This window comes from Fusarium subglutinans (assembly GCF_013396075.1).
Source record: "Fusarium subglutinans strain NRRL 66333 chromosome Unknown NRRL66333_c0000001, whole genome shotgun sequence".
Classification (NCBI taxonomy): Eukaryota; Fungi; Ascomycota; class Sordariomycetes; order Hypocreales; family Nectriaceae; genus Fusarium; species Fusarium subglutinans.
In genome coordinates, this window is record NW_023502064.1 from 3270 (window position 1) to 20685 (window position 17416).

The 17416-nt window shown below is 48.6% G+C and overlaps 5 protein-coding genes across 5 annotated transcripts; 2 read left to right on the plus strand and 3 right to left on the minus strand.

Moving 5' to 3' along the window:
* Positions 1–379: 379 nt before the first annotated feature.
* FSUBG_1 (multidrug transporter) lies at positions 380–1935 on the plus strand (the record flags this gene model as incomplete). The annotated part of the gene is made up of 2 exons (XM_036674531.1): positions 380–491; positions 551–1935. 2 exons carry the CDS (start codon positions 380–382, stop codon positions 1933–1935), a joined length of 1497 nt encoding a protein of 498 aa, XP_036544139.1.
* A 186-nt stretch (positions 1936–2121) lies between these two features.
* FSUBG_2 (uncharacterized protein) lies at positions 2122–3124 on the minus strand (the record flags this gene model as incomplete). Its single annotated transcript, XM_036679725.1, has 2 exons — positions 2122–2489; positions 2536–3124. 2 exons carry the CDS (start codon positions 3122–3124, stop codon positions 2122–2124), a joined length of 957 nt encoding a protein of 318 aa, XP_036544140.1.
* A 2855-nt stretch (positions 3125–5979) lies between these two features.
* FSUBG_3 (het-6-heterokaryon incompatibility) lies at positions 5980–7962 on the plus strand (the record flags this gene model as incomplete). Its single annotated transcript, XM_036680833.1, has 1 exon — positions 5980–7962. One exon carries the CDS (start codon positions 5980–5982, stop codon positions 7960–7962), a length of 1983 nt encoding a protein of 660 aa, XP_036544141.1.
* A 1567-nt stretch (positions 7963–9529) lies between these two features.
* FSUBG_4 (uncharacterized protein) lies at positions 9530–10859 on the minus strand (the record flags this gene model as incomplete). Its single annotated transcript, XM_036681940.1, has 3 exons — positions 9530–10308; positions 10355–10766; positions 10857–10859. The coding sequence occupies 3 exons, from the start codon at positions 10857–10859 to the stop codon at positions 9530–9532; spliced, it is 1194 nt and encodes a 397-aa protein (XP_036544142.1).
* Positions 10860–12887: 2028 nt separating this feature from the next.
* FSUBG_5 (major facilitator superfamily transporter) lies at positions 12888–14534 on the minus strand (the record flags this gene model as incomplete). The annotated part of the gene is made up of 5 exons (XM_036683048.1): positions 12888–13424; positions 13471–14013; positions 14065–14162; positions 14209–14311; positions 14361–14534. The coding sequence occupies 5 exons, from the start codon at positions 14532–14534 to the stop codon at positions 12888–12890; spliced, it is 1455 nt and encodes a 484-aa protein (XP_036544143.1).
* Positions 14535–17416: the final 2882 nt, after the last annotated feature.

Here is a 17416-nt window from a genome sequence, read left to right on the forward strand (position 1 = left end):
TTGCAGTATCACGATTCGCGGTCATGCATCTGACCAACAAGGTTTAAAGCTAAATAAAGCACTAATACAAATAGCCTAGTAGTATAAGTCGGATTAGCATAAACTAGACAAGGCAGTTATCTAAAAACAAAAATCTTTAAGGGCTTAGGTCTTAAATCCGCTACTTTATACCGCATAAGCTAGTGGTTTGTCCTTCGGAGCTGAGTTCGCCACGTCCCCACTGTAGTATCCCTCAACTCCGAACTCCAGGAGCCCTTGTATTTGCGTCATGATCTCGAGATGCCAATCTACGCTATAAAACCAGACTTTAACTTCACTTCCTCGAAAATGTCAATTATAGATAACTTCCATCAAAATATTATATCAAATATCGTAAACAATGACTGGCACGGAACTACCTGCAACGGCTCCATTGCCGTCACAGCCCTATAGCATCTTCGACAAACGCCAAACTGCCTTGATTGTCACACTTGTCTCCATCGCGGCAACATGTAAGTCCCTATGTAATCCTCAATCTGACCCTCCCCCGTTAATTAAATCATAGTCTCAGGTTTCGCATCAAACATTTATTTCCCAGCCCTCCCAACCATCGCCCACGACCTCGATGTCTCGATTGAATTGATCAACCTCACTGTTACTTCATACCTTATTTTCCAAGGTCTAGCCCCCAGTCTCTGGGGCCCAATATCAGATGTCAAGGGTCGTCGAGTTGCATACTCGCTCACCTTCATTGTGTTTCTAGGAGCATGTATCGGCCTGGCAGAAGCCAAGAACTATGCAACTATGGTTGTGCTGAGATGTGTTCAAAGCACTGGAAGTGCTAGTACAATTGCTATAGGCTCAGGTGTTATCGGAGATATTACGACCCGAGACAATCGCGGTGGGCTAATGGGTGTATTTCAAGCAGGGCTGCTGGTGCCCGTGGCAGTTGGTCCGATTATCGGCGGTGCGTTGGCTGGATCTCTTGGATGGAGATCTATCTTTTGGTTCTTGACCATCTACAGCGGTGTTTTTCTGGTTCTCTTGTTTCTCCTCTTACCTGAAACGTTGAGGTCTATTGTTGGTAATGGGAGCCGAGAACCTACACACGACTTAGCCAAATACCCTCTACGTGTTTATCAGAAGACGACCAAAGTCGTTTGGCATAATGACGCAGTCACTACATCGCCTGCGGCCAAAAAGCACATCGACATTACAGGACCCTTCCGCATCCTCATCAGCAAGCAAGCTGCTCCCATCATCGTCTTCCTCGCAGTCTATTATGCTGTTTGGCAGATGAGCATCACAGCCATGTCTAGTCTCTTCGAAGATAAATATGGTCTCACAGAAACTCAGATCGGACTCACATTCATCGCCAATGGCGTGGGTTCAATGGTGGGAACACTGATTACCGGCAAGATACTCAACATCGACTACCGCCGTTTTAAAGCTCGGCATGATGCACGCATTACGAGCAGTATCACGGGAGATGACGTTGAACCTGCTAGTACGCAAAAGACGCTGGAAAATGACTTTCCACTGGAGACATCACGCCTCCGCCTCGTCCCCCTGTTCTCCCTCCTCCAATGCGCGTCCATCTTACTCTTCGGCTGGACCATTCAATATCCGCATCGGGTTCACATCGCGGTTCCAATTGTATCGACTTTCATCACGGGCTGGTCTGCTGTTTCCATGCAGTCTGTCGTAATGACATATCTCGTCGATGTCTTTCACGACCGCAGCGCCGCTGCCAGCGCGAGCCTGAACCTTGCAAGATGCTTGTTCGCCGCGGGAGGCACGAGCTTTGTTATGCCGATGATCAACTCTATCGGCGTCGGGTTGGCGTTTACGGTCTGTGTTTCGGTGCAGGCTGTTGCAGTAGTGAGCTTGGCTGTTCAGTGGAAGTTTGGCGCAAAATGGAGACGGGCAGCTGAGGATGAGAGGTCGAAGTCTTAGATACTTCTGCAAAGCAGCGAAGCCGATACTCGTTAAATTCAAGAAGATTATCGATAGATCCAAATACGGTCCCTAATTAAACATGCATCTCTCGCAATTCTTCTCCCACGTCTCATCCACTTTAGTCGGCCTCGTTCTTGCAATTACCCGTAGATCCACGCCACACCGTCAACCCGATCTTTGTTGTCACTCGCTGTCACTGCTATCTAAAGTTTCCATGTTGGGAGGACCCTTTCGTGCTGCTGGCCATCTTCGCTGAACGGACGGCTGGCGTGCCCGTGTAGGCTGGCCCGCCCGACTTGTAGCCCCATCTCCGCGTCCTACAGTTGCGGGTTCGTTCTTTACCACTTGCGTCGGGAGGTCCGGCTCAGGCGACCTGCTCTCAGGGTCCTCTGCTGTCGACCTAGGCTGGATACTTTGGTCTGTGCTGACGTTCTCAGATGCCCTGCCAATAGGACTCTGTCTATCCCGGCTAGAGGTCGGTACATCGTTATTGCCAGCAGTACTATCTTCGTACAGATCTTCAGATTCATCTGCAATATCGTTTCCATGTTCTGTATATAGTTTTATTAGTAAGGTAAGAATAGGACTGTAGTCAACCACACTTGCCTGTCGTGCTTTTGCTCATGAACGCCTCGATAACGTCCTTGTCCTCCAGATCCTCGTCTTTAAGATCGAGCTTTCTAAAGTGACAGACTGGAAGCCAATCGACCTTGTGAGGGGCTTCACCAACAAGGCACATTATCGGGTAAACCCTATTATTGGCATATTTCCCGTGCTCCTCGTAGCCCTCGGCCCAATCATACCCATCAGACGTCTCATTAAGCTTGTAACAAGCGGGGATATCGACATTGAGGTCTGACTCGGTAACAGATTGGATATCCATGCCATCGCCGGGCCGCGGGAAGAATGGCATGACCAGAAAGGCGTGCAGGCAATAGCCCTTGTCGTCGTCACCGAACCAAGCCATGTGTATCTCATCCGTCTGGGGAGCATGTGCGAGGTTCATGGTAGAAGCCTTGCGATGCTTGTTTTTCTCCTCCTGCTCTGCCAAGTAACTGTCTACAGCCTTATTGTTCAGCTGGAGATCTGCTTCAGTGCACTGCAAGACTTGAGTCCCAAGCAATCTCAGAGCCTGAGTAGCATTAGATCTCTTAATCGAGTGTCCTTTGCCTTTGATATGGCTCATGGCCGCGCCTGTGGCTTGCCTAGGCTTGCTTCCCCGCAGTCAGAGCGTTGTCAGTCACTGTAATACGGTTGAAAGTACGGAGTAAACGGAAAGGAAATGAAGCGGGCCATAAGCGCGGTACGCTGCCGTTTGCTTCCGTCGCGAATCTCACATCCTGATTTGTCCCTCCCCTCACGCCAGTCTCGGCCTCTGGGTGAATACATATTTTAGCGTAGACAGGGCTTTACAACGGCTACACCATGCACTGGCAACTTGACAGGGGTTATCCCCGCCGTCTTTTCTTTTTCCTTGTCCATCTTCTTGCAACAACCAACAGATGGTACTCCTTCGTGCGCCCGTACAAAATCTGTCGCTTTGAAGGCCTGCTTTCAATTGGATCGGCGCGATATGGCGCATCCGCGGGGAGACGTCCGCTTCGATTTCCCGACACGGCCCACAACGATGATCGTGCTGATGGTGAAGAAAAACACAATGGTTACACAAGCATTTCATTTTCATGCACCGAGACAGGGCCTTGCTTGCATTTTGTATTCTTGACCGCCACTTCTAATTTCTGTAGAGACAGTGCAAGCTTCAATAAGTTGCTTACACTCAATCAGTCTGGTTGCCTTGGACATTTGGACCAAGATGCTTGGTCTGAAGAAGACATTTCGTTCACCCAACCCCTCCAACCCTGGCTATCCAAATCCGGTCTGAGATCGATCATTCTGTCACATCAAAAAAGAGATGGCACCTGACCAATTGCGTAACCGACACGTGCCTACTCCTCAGGTCTGTGGCCTTGCTCCTGCGATAAATGCCCTGTAAATTTACTGCTCCACCGATTAGCGACTTGCTCTTGCGATAAATGGTCTATAAAGTTCACTGAGTTTCAGGTCAGAGACCCCTATCACATAGCGAGATGTGGCGCTAGCTAGCCACCTATCCACTACAACCTAACTAACTAATTGCTCTGCCACTCCCAAAAACCACTTCGTCACTTCGCGGCCAATTTCCGCGACCATTTACGATCTCTATTGGTGCCCAGACCCAACGCCGTGCCAAATTTTCGCATCGATGCTGGCAATTGTCCTGGCCCTCCGCTTCCCAAGGCAGACAGACACTCGTTCTGTCTTCCGTAGATCAAGCGCCATCAAAGCACCGCCGGTACTTCGCTGCGACGATGCATTTTTAGAATGCGGATTACGTTTGCCGCAGAATTCTGAACACTATCTTTTTAAGTAATTGAATTCTGATAGTTATAATTTATATATATTAATTTTATTCGAGCTATGTACAGTCGTAACGGCTCAATGGCGCCACTGAAGGCAAGATCGGCAGTTTATATGTACCAGAGCTCGCGAAATTGCAGAGTATTCGACCCTGGTTTAGCCACATAGCTTGTGCAGAGGACAGAGCAACCAGAAAAAGCCTGAAGTAGTAGGCAGTGTATGGAATTCGTCTCTCTAAGAATACATAAGAAGTTGACATTTAACATGAAAAGACATAACAAGAAACGCTGGAATCATAAGGACAGCACACATTGGAACCATCACTACACTGACCACAGCCTCCATCGCATGCGCTGTAACCACAATCTGCACTGCGAACATCCAAGCGACTTGGTTCAGCAGGCCCTCGAGGGTGCTTTTCGAGGATAGGCGTCGCTGCAGCCATCGTGGCAAACAGAATGGCTAAAAGGAGCTTCATAATTTGCTTTTGTATTGTTAGTGTTAACTTCTTACTATCTCATAAAGGACTTTTGGAACATACTACGAAAAGTGAGGTAGATATTGGAAAAATGATATGAGATGAATTTATTCAAGGCAGATCACATGAAGTTTTTACCAAAGTAAACTAAAGATAGAGGTTAATTTTCTTGGGCTCTGTACACGTTTTTATATTCATTTTAAAGACAGGTTGAACGCGTTAATCCCGGGAGGTAATATAAGTAACTGATTGGCTTAGAAACAGCATGACTAGTTGCAGATAATAACTATCAGACCATACCTTGGCATGGACCATGATACTGCCGGAAGGCTCGGTTCCAGGGTAAAGTTTAACTCAATTGCCGAAACGCAGGCTTCCACTTTCTTACCTTTAATAACTAGCTTGAGCGTTCATACTGGAAATAAATATACATACTTATAGTTCCTACTCAAGAGACAGTCTCTATTATGAATATACAGACTGTCTACTATTAGACTATTCTTATACTTAATCTGGGCAGTTTAATTATATAAATCATACTCTTATCCATTGCTCTAAATGTGCCCCTTTTTATATAGTTTAGTACACGTAATACAGTCCCACAGCAAAGTCCGATTTTCCCTGTCTAACTAGGTTAAACGGCACGAATGTGCAAATAGCCTGAATTGTGTTACAGTCAAGATGTACAAGGGGTGAGAGGTATTGCGAGGGATGTGTGTGTTTGACTGTAGCTAATTATGGCCATTCTGTAAGTGGTTCGAGTAGTTTCAGATCGATATTTCGGTTCCCCGTTATATCCGACCGAACGCGCTTCGTTGGACAGGTCGGACAGGATTCGGAGAACGCGGTGAAGTCGGCTGGTCATACATAGCCTCTTAGAATAAGCCTGCGCCATAAGGCTGAGTAGCGAACAGCTCAATATCGCAAAGCGGGGTAAGGCATTATCCCACGCCTTCATTTTACAGATATGCGCAGAAAGACTATGCCCTGTCAGAGGAACTACCCTTTGTTATTGTTTATGTCCTTAAAAATTTATATCATAAGAAAGCAAGTCTAAGTCAAAACAGCGGTAAACAAGCACCTCTCGTTGACCCACTGAATCCACCTGAGACTTCACAAGCATGTTGAAGAACCGATCAGAAGAATCCCTAATTAGGTCTATCACTATGTCATCTCAGTCTGCATCGCAAAGAGAGCCTATCAGCGCATCGGAGATCTTCCCAAGCGTGGAACCGCAAGTTCTTGAAGTACCTCAAGGAGTACCAAAATTAACATACCAGAGCCTCAGAAACCCCACCAGCTTCCGCCTACTTCAGATCCTATCAGATGGTGGCCCCGGTATTCTTCGCTGCAGGATGTTTGATGTCGATCTCGCTGCGCAAGAGACCCCTCCATACATCGCATTATCCTATACATGGCACGACGAGTCTTTGCCCAAGACCTTCCGGCCTGTACTGATCAACGACAAGTACCTGAACGTCAGCCTGAATCTCTGGAACTTCCTCCAGAATTACCGCGAAACAGCCGGCGAGCGCATCATCTGGATTGATCAGATATGCATCAACCAAGACGATACGGGCGAGTGCGTTCAGCAGATAGGGCAGATGTGTGAGATCTACCAGCGTGCTTCTATGGATATATTTTGGATCGGCGAGCCGGGAGAGAATGCAGAGGCAGTATTGGATCTTCTTTCATCTTTGTATCGCCTAGAGACGTATCTCCTTGAGTCTGAAGGTTCTCGGCCTGGAATGAGCGCTTTGCTTAACCCTATCTTCATGAGGACTATCGGCCTACCAGAGCACGATAACCCAGTATGGGGCTCTCTCATGCAGTTCATCTCACGAACCGCGTTTCAACGAGCCTGGATCATCCAGGAAGTCGCAGTCTCACGCAAGACATCTATATTCTGCGGACTGTTGATGCTACCGTTTGACGTTGTCGGGAGGGCCGCGACTTTCCTCGTTGAGAGCTCATGGATCAAAGTCTTCCACGATATTTACAGCGTCTCTGGGGCAGCGGGCTTCATCACGGGTATGATGAACTGTCGTTTGCGACATCAGGAGGGAGAGCATCAGAGCTTAGATCTTTTGCTAGCATCGACACGGCGCTTCAAAGCTACGAAGCCAGTGGACAAGATATTCGCGCTGACAAATCTAGCTGAGAGCGGGAGAAAAGAAGCGCTGCCACCGGCTCTTAGACCAGATTACCGAAAGTCTGTTGTCGAGGTCTTTCGAGATGTCACTCTTCATCTCATCCGCCAAGGTTCACTGGACATCCTTTCTGGTGTCGAAGATGTGAAGTTTCGGCAAATTCAACAGCTTCCGAGTTGGGTTCCAGACTACAGCGTGCATCAGGTTGCCTCTATCCTCTGTATGCCACCGCGACCTGGATGGTTTACCTTGTATGCCGCTGCAGTAGGACGAGACGTCAGTGTTCAGCATTCACCTTCTAACCCAAATATCCTGACGCTGTCGGCGTATAGAGTTGACGCGATATCTAAGATAGGTCCTGCAGCAGAGGAGTCGATCTACAACACCTTGGAGAAGTGGGCGAGTATGGTTGATTTCAGTGCACCGTACCCAATCACCAATGGAAAGTCCTTTCCCATGATTGACGCCTTTTGGCGCACGCTCGTCGGGAATATCGGCTTTGGAGCAAGCTCTTACCCAGTCAGTCAAGATTGGCGCTATAAATTTGCCGCATTTGCTTTGCAGGCACGGTGGGAACTCCAGCAACATCTTTCTATTTCGTCCGATACTCAGCGGGTAGCCGTGGAGAGGCCTAGTTTGACACCTGGCATTGACTCAATTCTTGACATATTGAAGGATGACCATCAGATGGACCATCAAATGGAGGAGGCTCTCGATGAAGATGGTGATCTCTATCGAAGTACTATGCACCATATCTCTTGGTATAGAAGACTTTTCCTTACAGACGGTGGGTACTTGGGTCTCGCACATCCGTCTTGTCAACCAGGGGACGAACTGGTTCTTCTGTCTGGCGGGCGCGTACCGTTCGTGGTCAGGAGAGGGAGCATGGAAATACCAGAGTGTTACTCGATCGTTGGAGAGGCTTATGTGCATGGAATCATGGATGGGGAACTGTTAGGCGCTGCGGATGCCAAGTGGGAAGACTTACACCTTAGATAGATGAGAGCCCCCTGTCCTTGTCAATTGGAATACATCACCATTCTCCATTCATTTAAACAGTACAAGCAAACACCAGGTATCTGGCATCAAATATGTCGCGATTAACACGATCGATTATTCCCAAAGCTCTCATTCCCTTCCGTTATGGCCTCTGCACGATGTTCCTGGCTAGACATGGGCTAAAACGAAGCAATAGGACACGATCTTTTGGAAACGTTCTTTGAAGCAGACATGATTTGAGAATATCCTTGGATGTTATTTCAGGCTCGCATACACTTACGGAAACGAGCCTCAAGGGGGGCAAGAGTTACCGCAGCGAGATAACTTTGGATATAATCTAAGCTCTGCTTGAACTTTGGATCATGGCACTCAAGCCACTTCACGAGCCAATTCCAGTGATCTTGTTCAAAAGGCTGTTCATTTGAATCGTGACGTAGCTCTTGCTCCGGCCCCGATGCGCTGATTAGGGAGAGTAGCTGAGATATACAGCGGCCTGGCCATTCCCTCGTTACTGCTTCTTAGACTGTCCCTAACGAGTTTCAGGCTGAGATTTCAGAAAGCTTGGGCATTTTGAGATGGTGTTTGTTTATACTATTGAACGGGTACTTGACATGCGATCTACAGCCTCTGTGCGGTTCAAGGCGCTCCCTGTCGTCAAGTCAGCCCGGTATCGAACCGCGTCGCCAGAGTTGCGACGCCTGCCTCTGCATCGATGGAAAACGCCATTTAAGTAGTCATGGTGTCCGTTTTCATCTTTGACAGTGGGCCAAATAACCCCTTCAAAGTCCAACCCTTCTGGTGCTTGGGGCCCGTGTCATGTCGTGTCTAGGATCCAAAGGAGTTCGTAAACATGATGGTAGCGAGGTTTATTTGGAATGTACTCGTACCCTGGCGATAAGTTTCAAGACGAAGCGATGGCTAAAAAGCCCTTTTGAACTTCAAACTTGATGGATCACATGTAATTTTGAGTGGATAGACCTGACAGCTGATACGTACATCACGCCACGCGCCATAGACGAATCAAAACCACCATAAATCACCATGGTCTCCTGGAAACCGTTATCCTTTCAATTAACGGTACGTGTTGCCATAACTTAGACGCTAGATGCAGTTATCAAGCTGCAATTATTGTCTCAATCTCCGATAGTAAATCGCATCTTTCATGGATTCCAGTATCCTATGATCTAGACTAATGGCCAACTGGCTTCCGGGTGGTGGCCTGCAAACAGCTACTATTACAAGGTTCGTACAAGAAATATAGGCCAACCGTGCAGCTGAAAAGTCCAAACGCAAGAACTGTCACATTCCCAAACCTCAATCCAGACGCCAACATCAATACCTTTTCTCTCGTCAGGAAGTCTCGTTGGCATATGGACTCCGACTCAGCCCATAGCTCCCGACCCAATCTCTAGAGAGGGTCCGTATGATGTACACAACAGTCAATGTCACCCGATTTCGTCACTTTTCACATCCCTGTATGCTCCTGAGCCCTGACATTTCCTCAGTTCATCTGGAGAGTGTAGCCAGCATGCTCATGTCGACGAAGAAGAGTGCTTCGCACCAACTTCTAAGTGGTAGCGATCTCCTCCACGTAGGGTTCATCCTGCTCCCAGGGCTTGTTCGCGTCGTACTGCTTTGGCTCCTTCACCTCGATCCAACAGTGATGAGGCTCATCTTTTGGTTCATCCCCTTCTCGAATCATCCAAACCCGGGCCACGAACTGCGGATCGGCTCCGTTAGCGAGTGGTCGACCATGCGAGGGGTCGTATCCCAGCCGATGAACAATCGGCTCTACTTCGTACCACGCCAGGGGAGAGAACTGAACTTTGTGTGTTTTCGTATGATACCGGAAGCCAGCCCACTTTCCTCCAAGCGAACGGGTTCCGCGGCTGTACCCATACAGCCCAATAAATGGTCGGTCTAGAGGATGAATGTAGGTAGCATGCTGATCGATATGTGGATGGACATCTTCTGGCTGCGAGATAAGAGTCGCGTGGTGGGTCCACAAGAATGACCAAGGGTGCTTTAAGAAGGGTGAGCGAGGGAACTCCCATGGGATTCCAGTGTCGGCCTGAATTCCCTTGTCCTTGAAGTATCGAGCCGCAGTGACGCTATGCGGCCCAACGCGATTGAGTCCCCAGCTCTCGCCGTTCGTGCGTGGTGCTACAACATCTGGTCCCTCCATCTGAAAGCCGGAGATGTGCCACATACGTGTCATCATTGATACTGACACAACGGCTTCTTCTAGGAACGGGAAGCGCGAGAACATGGGGAGGTCGGTCTCGAAAGGCTCAGTCTTCCAGCGAAGAGTGTTGGCCACGGTTTGAGCACGGGTGGTTCGGGAAACTACCAAGATTAGCGAGTGCCATACAACGGTTTATGATTGACTTACTGCATCCAGAAGGGTCCTGCGACGGGGGCAGCATCGGGTAGTCGCTGAATGCGATCAACCGACGAATAGGCAACGCCTCGTCGTCTACCTTGTAGCCAGCCGCCTTCATGGATCGAATCCATGAATTGTCAGGATTCGGGCTTGGGATATCCATCCAGAAAACCACGAGGGTATCCCGGATGGGATCCATGGTGAACTTGGTTTTTCCTTCATCGATGGTGATGGCCTTGATGCGGTGGAGTGTTTCAACCACCCGCTTGAAATCCTTGGACACGGACGCCAGATCTCCGACGGCGACATAGGCGGCTTCCAGGTGAACAGAGTTGTCGATGGGACTAGACATGGGTGGGATGACGTAGCTCATGATCTCAACTTTTAACTCCATCGGGAGTTCGGAGAACGGACACGCCATCTGAGAGAAGTAGCGTTAGTTATGAAACAGGGAGCGATATGGTGGGTATGAGAATGGCAATAGGTTAACTGATAAAGGCTAATGACTTACCATGGTAGGGGTTAGATACCTGAATTGGTGGTGTTGTTAATGTTGACGCGTAGATCAAAGGTCGAAGGATAGAGAGTTTGTTTGAGAATACTCAGTCGTAAGTTCCAGGGACAAGATATGAGAAAGGTAGGAATTGTTCTTCTGACTGTTCTGTGTGTCAAGCGCGTGCCGCAATATGGAAGATGTGTTTTCGGTAGAGCCAGGGGAATATGGTTGGTGTTCAGACAGTGCTTGATCAAGGCGAGGTTAACACCTCCTCTCTAAAGTCAGCGGCGGTGCGAGATGTGATAGAGGTGTCTGAGATCAAAGGGGAGATCTGCAAACAAGGAGATATCTGTGATGGGTGCTCTAGAGGGACTATTCCGTGAGTTAACGAAGTTGATACTCAGTTGTCGTGCTTCCACGAGCTGATAAAATCGGTAGAATATGATCGAAGTCTTGCCTCGTGATGTTGCGGATAAGAAAGATGCGCTGTTGCTGCTGTCCAAGAAGATGAATGAAAATGTCGGTTAAGATGAAAGTTCCGAATGTTGTGATGATATGAGAACTTTGTATGAGTTTCAAGAATACCTCAAGACTTGGGATGATAGAAGAATAAATAGATGGGTTATTGATGGAAAGATAAGAGAGTGAGTTTTGTGGGATATGTTTGGGGTGATGTTGGTGTTTTGAGAGAGAAGAAGGAAGAGTTGATCGGATGCGAAGTGCGAGGTAAGAGACCGAGAAGGGGACGCGTCCAATGCCACTGGCGACGGCTTGATTGTTTGTTTGCCTGGTCAGTGGTTGAAACTGGCAGTGGAAGTAAACAGGGGGCAGGCTAGGGGGGTGTGGCCTGGGCTGCAAGTCTCATGCCGTTTGAGCGTTGTGATGATGAATCATCCCCCATCCAACATGGCCATAACTTTCTTAGGGCAAGGCACATACAGCCCATAGCAGCAGTGGAGAGAGACAATGGTGATGTTCACCTGTAGAAACAAGTTCCGTAAGGCTTCTCACCGAAAACCTCAAATGTATAGCAATTTAAGCCCGAACAGGACTTCGGGACATTGCCATGACCATTCTGGGGAAGAACATGCGATATATCTCGTACTTTAGTTGTTGTGTAGATAGTCTTGGAGATAGTATAAAATGATAAACACGACTAATCTTCTGATCACATAGCGAATGGAAAAATAAATTCCAATCAACCTCGGTCGCTCTCACTGTCAAGGACTCAAGCATGTTCAGTCTCCTCTTTGGTTCTTATCCAGTTGCCTGTAAACTGCCCTGCCGCGATCTTTGTGTGTTCGGTCTCAGCCAGTCAACACTGGGACAGAACGCCAACACAACAACCAAGCTGTCGGGGAATAGCTTCTGTCACTGGCTTGCTAGCGTAGTCACCGTGACTGAACACCATTTGCGAGTTCGCCAGGAACAAAAAAGCCCTAGTGAATGTTCCTCGAGCCGATGTGAGTACAAAGTCCACGAAGGCATTGGCTTTGGCGAGGTCGCACGCCTCCGCTTGCCGGAATGACCATATCAAAAGTCCTTTCAAGTGTTGTTCGCGAGATGGACCATGGGTGGGCATCTCGACAATCAATCTCTCGGATACCTGCTCCGCTCAGAATTCCTAAACCCTAATTCCGAGAGCCAAAGTATAAGCAACATCATCCGGTATGGTGTAGTGGCTAACATTTCGCGCTCTCATAACCTGAGAGATCAACCGCGGAGCCCAGGGTTCGATTCCCTGACCGGAGATTCCTTTTGCTCTTTTGAGTGATTTTATTTTGTCAGTACGACGTGCATCATTTTTACTTGGCGTTGCTGGCCATTCAATTTATATCGACCAAGTAATTGATTCGTCCTAAGTGGTTAATTAATATGCACGTGAGACTCGGGGCATGATGGTGTAAAGCAGTCTGATATTGCAAATGAGACCAAGTATTGACATATCTACTCTACTATCTCTGTATCCTTCAATTCCTGCTCAAATCCAACCATTCTCCCAGAAACTCTGGTCAAGTCCAATCATCAATTCATTTCCAACATCTCTTAGTAGACATAAAAGACCTCAGTCTCGCTATCCTGAGCACGGAGCTTCTGGTTTCGCCTCTTGAGGATAATCTTAGCAAGCCAAGCGAGAGCGGCAGTACCAATACTAAAAGCAGCACTGCTGGCCATGGCAGTGGCATATCTGGGCTCGTCGCTCTTAGGCCAGAGATATGGAGTCCAGATAAAGCTGATGTTCATGATCATAGTAACCATGCTGATGGCAACAGCCTTCTTCTCCTTGGTCTGACCGCAGACAGAACCGCACCAACCGAGGATCAGACTGTTGACGGCGTAGGTTCCGATGGTGAAGATGACCATGCAGACGTAGCGACCGGCTGTGTTGAGAGTAGCGGCGGCGGAGGCGAATCCAATGACTGCAACGGTCTTGGAGGCGGTGATGTGCCAGGTTCGCTCGTTGTATTTTCCTGACATCCATGAGACGAGGATTGTGCTGGCGCCGGCGATGAGGTAGGGAGGGCAGGTGAGGACGAGAGTGATGGTGGTGTTGAAGCCGAGAGTCTTGACGACAGAGGGGAACTAATCTGTTAGAAGTTGGCCCCAATTGAGGAATTGAATGACTTACAAAGTTCTTGAAACCGTTGGCAGCCAAGTGGAGATGAGCCATGGCACAGAAGATCCAAACCATAGGATCACTAGCAGCCTGCTTGAGACCCTTCCAGGTGCTAGTCTCACCCTTGTTACCCACAGTATCAAGCTCCATACGGTTATGAGCCAACTGTCTCTCCTCCTCAGTCAACCACCTAGTAGTGAGAGGGAAATCAGGGAGGACAAAGTAGCCGATAACAGCAATCACAAAGGTAACAGCACCCTGGAGGATAAAGAGCCACTTCCAACCAGCAATGCCAGCGACATCATCAAGACCGTGGAAGATACCAGCGGCGATGAGACCGGCGAAAGCAGTGGCGAGGATGTTTCCGGTGTACAGGATGGCGATTCGGGTTGCGACCTCCTTGCGGGTGTAGAAGATGGAGAGGAGATAGACGGCGCCGGGGTAGTAGGGGGCTTCGGTGAGACCGAGGAAGAAGCGGGTGAGGAGGAGACCCTTGAAGTCTTTGGCGACGGCGGTGAGGGCGCTGACGACGGCCCAGAGCATCATCATGATACCCTGAGATGTCAGTCGGGTTGTTTGGGAGTATTAGAGGAAGAGGAGGCTTACCATGTAGCGTGAGGGACGAGTGCGGGTGAGGAACATGTTGGAGGGGATTTGACCAAGGATGTAACCGACGAAGAGAATAGAGACACAGGTTTGATACTCTACACATTGTTAGTCAAGACTTGTAAATATGAAGATAAGACTTACCAGTTCCCTTGAGGTTGAGGTCCTCCTCAAGATCATTGAGACGCGCAAGGGCAATGGCATTGCGATCAAGATAGTTGAGCCAGTACATACTCCAAAGCATGGGCTATCATTATCAGTACACTTGTCTTTTGTGTTAGTGATCAGTTACTCACCATCATCCATCGATCAAGCTTCTTCACAAGAGCAATCTCCTTAGGATCAGTCTTCTCATGAGCACCAGAGTAATCAATCTTCTCAACCCGAGGGATCATCTTCTCAGGATACTCATTCTGAAAGATCTGGGGCTCGACGTCCCTGATGTCGGTCTTGCTATCACGTTGAGCCATGATGAAGTACAAGTGAAGAAGTTATAAGATAGAGAGGTAGCTGGGTAGTCAAAGCGCTCGACTGCCTTGATGAGAACAAAATAATGGGCGCTTCAAGGACAGTTATATAGACATTTCCTGACAGCGACAAAACCTGGGGATATGCCCCAAGTTCCCCATGGTCCTTGAGCATCCCCCGCATTGCGGGGTGCAGCGTAGGAGTCGGCAAGGCCGTAGACCGTGTAATTCGGAGGGCAGATCTGGGAAGCAGAGATTAAGTTGGTCTAGACCGTGTGGGAACCTCGCCAAGAACTTGGGGTAGTACTCGTCTTGCGAGAACAGGGATGAAGGAGCTGTCATGGTGTTGTGTGTCTTTGATCAACAGATGGTCTGCGCTTCTAGTCTACGAGCAGGCTTATCACTGCGCTAGAAAACGGTGCCAAGAGGAGTTAAACTACAACAGAAACCAGTTCCGAGCGTTTAACAGCTTGGATTTCATACGAGAATGCATTAAGCTTTGGGTTATTCAGCTAGAGTGCTTCTTTTCTTCTAGAAGAATGGCTAACCTCAGTGGCGTTATCATCACGAGCCTTTAGTCTCATCTCTTATTGGAGAATCGTGTTGCACTGCCTTGCTCCAAAACAACCCTCCCATTAACATACCAAGCTAGACAGCTAGACGAGAACTCCAAGTCATTTCCCCACTGCGGGATTTCCAGAACTGTACGCCCGCAGCAACAAGGCCATGCTATACCGAACAGGGAAGGAGAATAAGCTTAACGATTAAGGTTGCGGAGTAGACATGGGGTAAAGAGCAGCAGGGATTCAGATGTAAGCAGCGTTTCCCCCACATCACGATGGAGGAGAGTATAGTTGTTAGATGATTGTTTTGGTAATGTGTATCGTTTTGCATGATTCATTAGATGTTGGCCAAGAGTGAGGGTGGTAGTTGTCTCCGCATGAAGAGAGAGCCTAGCTTGGGTACGCCGCTAACTCAACTCACTTGGCTGCCTCCGCACCCTCTTTGGCCAAGGAGAGGAGTCACCTTGGCTACTCTCCTCATTATTGGCATCGCGTCTAAGAGATAAGGCTACTGTAAGTGAATCGTCGATTCAATCTTTAATCTCCCCCAGTTTACGCTACCAAACTTACGCAATGACAATGATCCGACTACCTGAGGTACGGCATGCAGGCAGCTCAATGCAACCGTAAGCCCCATCTCACAGCATCAACAGGGATGTGCCAGAGATTGGGTCACGAATACCACCCTAATCCCTCGTAACCAAACTCGCAGCTTCAACTTGGGAGCATTGCATCATAGCGCCTGTGTCAGAACCCCCTCTTGGCGAGTCCAGACCGTTCCGAAGATTCCCGCTCCAGTCTAATAACTAACTAGTTAGAATGTGATATCTGCGGGGGGGATCTAGCGGTTCGGTGCCCGCATCTCAACTGAGGGGGTTGGGGGCTGTTTACTCCGCGAGCTGTGCACTAGCACTCCACTAACGATGCTCCGCCACTGTAATTATCCAGTGATACGCCGGTGAAATGATGCTAGGGTTTAGTTTTAAGCTCGCTGATCTTGTACTATGTAGCCAAGTTGTTTTTCTAGAAGAATTGCCGCTATTCTAGTCATGCATGTTCTTAGCCCTATTCAGACACACATTCCAGTAGCCGCCTACACTATCGACTCGACGCCCGCTCAGTGTCAAATGATAGGCTCAAGATAACCCGCCTTCCCGGATTCTTTTCGACACGATCTCCCACTAGACGTCTTCTCGAAGGATTCACCTCTGGTGTCTTACAGATCTGCACCAGCTCCAAATGCGCTGTGACGTGTTCCACTTTATGGCGCCTGGGGTTTGGTCTTGGCTTTTGCTGGATATCAGCTATTTCAGCTAGAACCGGGAGTGATTACCCTTTCCCCGCAAGGGTATCTCACTGTGATAACTGGGGATGATGAGCACAGACGGTTTACTAATGGTCTTTCTAAGCGAAGGCATCGGCGCAATTACTGGATTGGTTTGAGGATGTTGTTGGTTTGCAAGTCGGATGCTTACGGGGACTCGTATTCTTGGCACGTCATCCTTGAGACGAAACTCTATTGCTCCAGGGTTGAAAGCCACAATGCGACCTTGATGAAACGTACATTTCCCTAGAGGGGTTGCTGGAGGGCCCGTGGAATGCTCTTAGGTTCCTATTTCATCCGATGAGGCTCTGTAGTGAGATTCAGCGTCGTGTAGTGTAAATTTGGCTTGGCTTCTTGGGGAAAGACTCAAAGAGTCTCGGAGGCTACTATTGAGATCCCGCCAGTGTTTCGGGGCTCAGCTGTCGTGGTCCGGATGGGGTCGGGACCGAGGCCAAGAAGCAAGCGGAGATAACGCCAACAATACTGCATGTTGTCACATCTAAGTTGGGGAATGACGGCTTGGCTCGAACTTGGGGAAGACTACTTCCCTACTCTTTCCGATGAAGGCTGATGAAGTTCATTCTGACTCATATGATATGATAGACTGGTTTTATCTGAAGTCTTATCAAGCCTCACCTAGATTCAGGTCAAGATAATAACACGGCTCGCTATTCCGATCCTCTTGCTTGCCAAGCAAGGGCCTGGTCGGAAATCATGACGATATGCAAAGTCCAATCATCTGTCAGGGAGATTGTATGCCAGGGGGCCCCGAGGAACTAGGTTCAAAGCAGATTGCTGATGGTTGATGGCCTTGGGATAACAGAAAACTTGAGACTAAATTCAACCAAAATCGAGTGATCGACGATGAATGCAAGTCTCAGGTTTTCTGCCCCCTCTTTTGGGGCTGTAGCTTAACCGGGAAGCCTTCTCGTCTGGCTATGTACAACAATGGAGTAAACGTAAAGCGGTTGCATCCGAGATCGTCCACCAGTGGATAT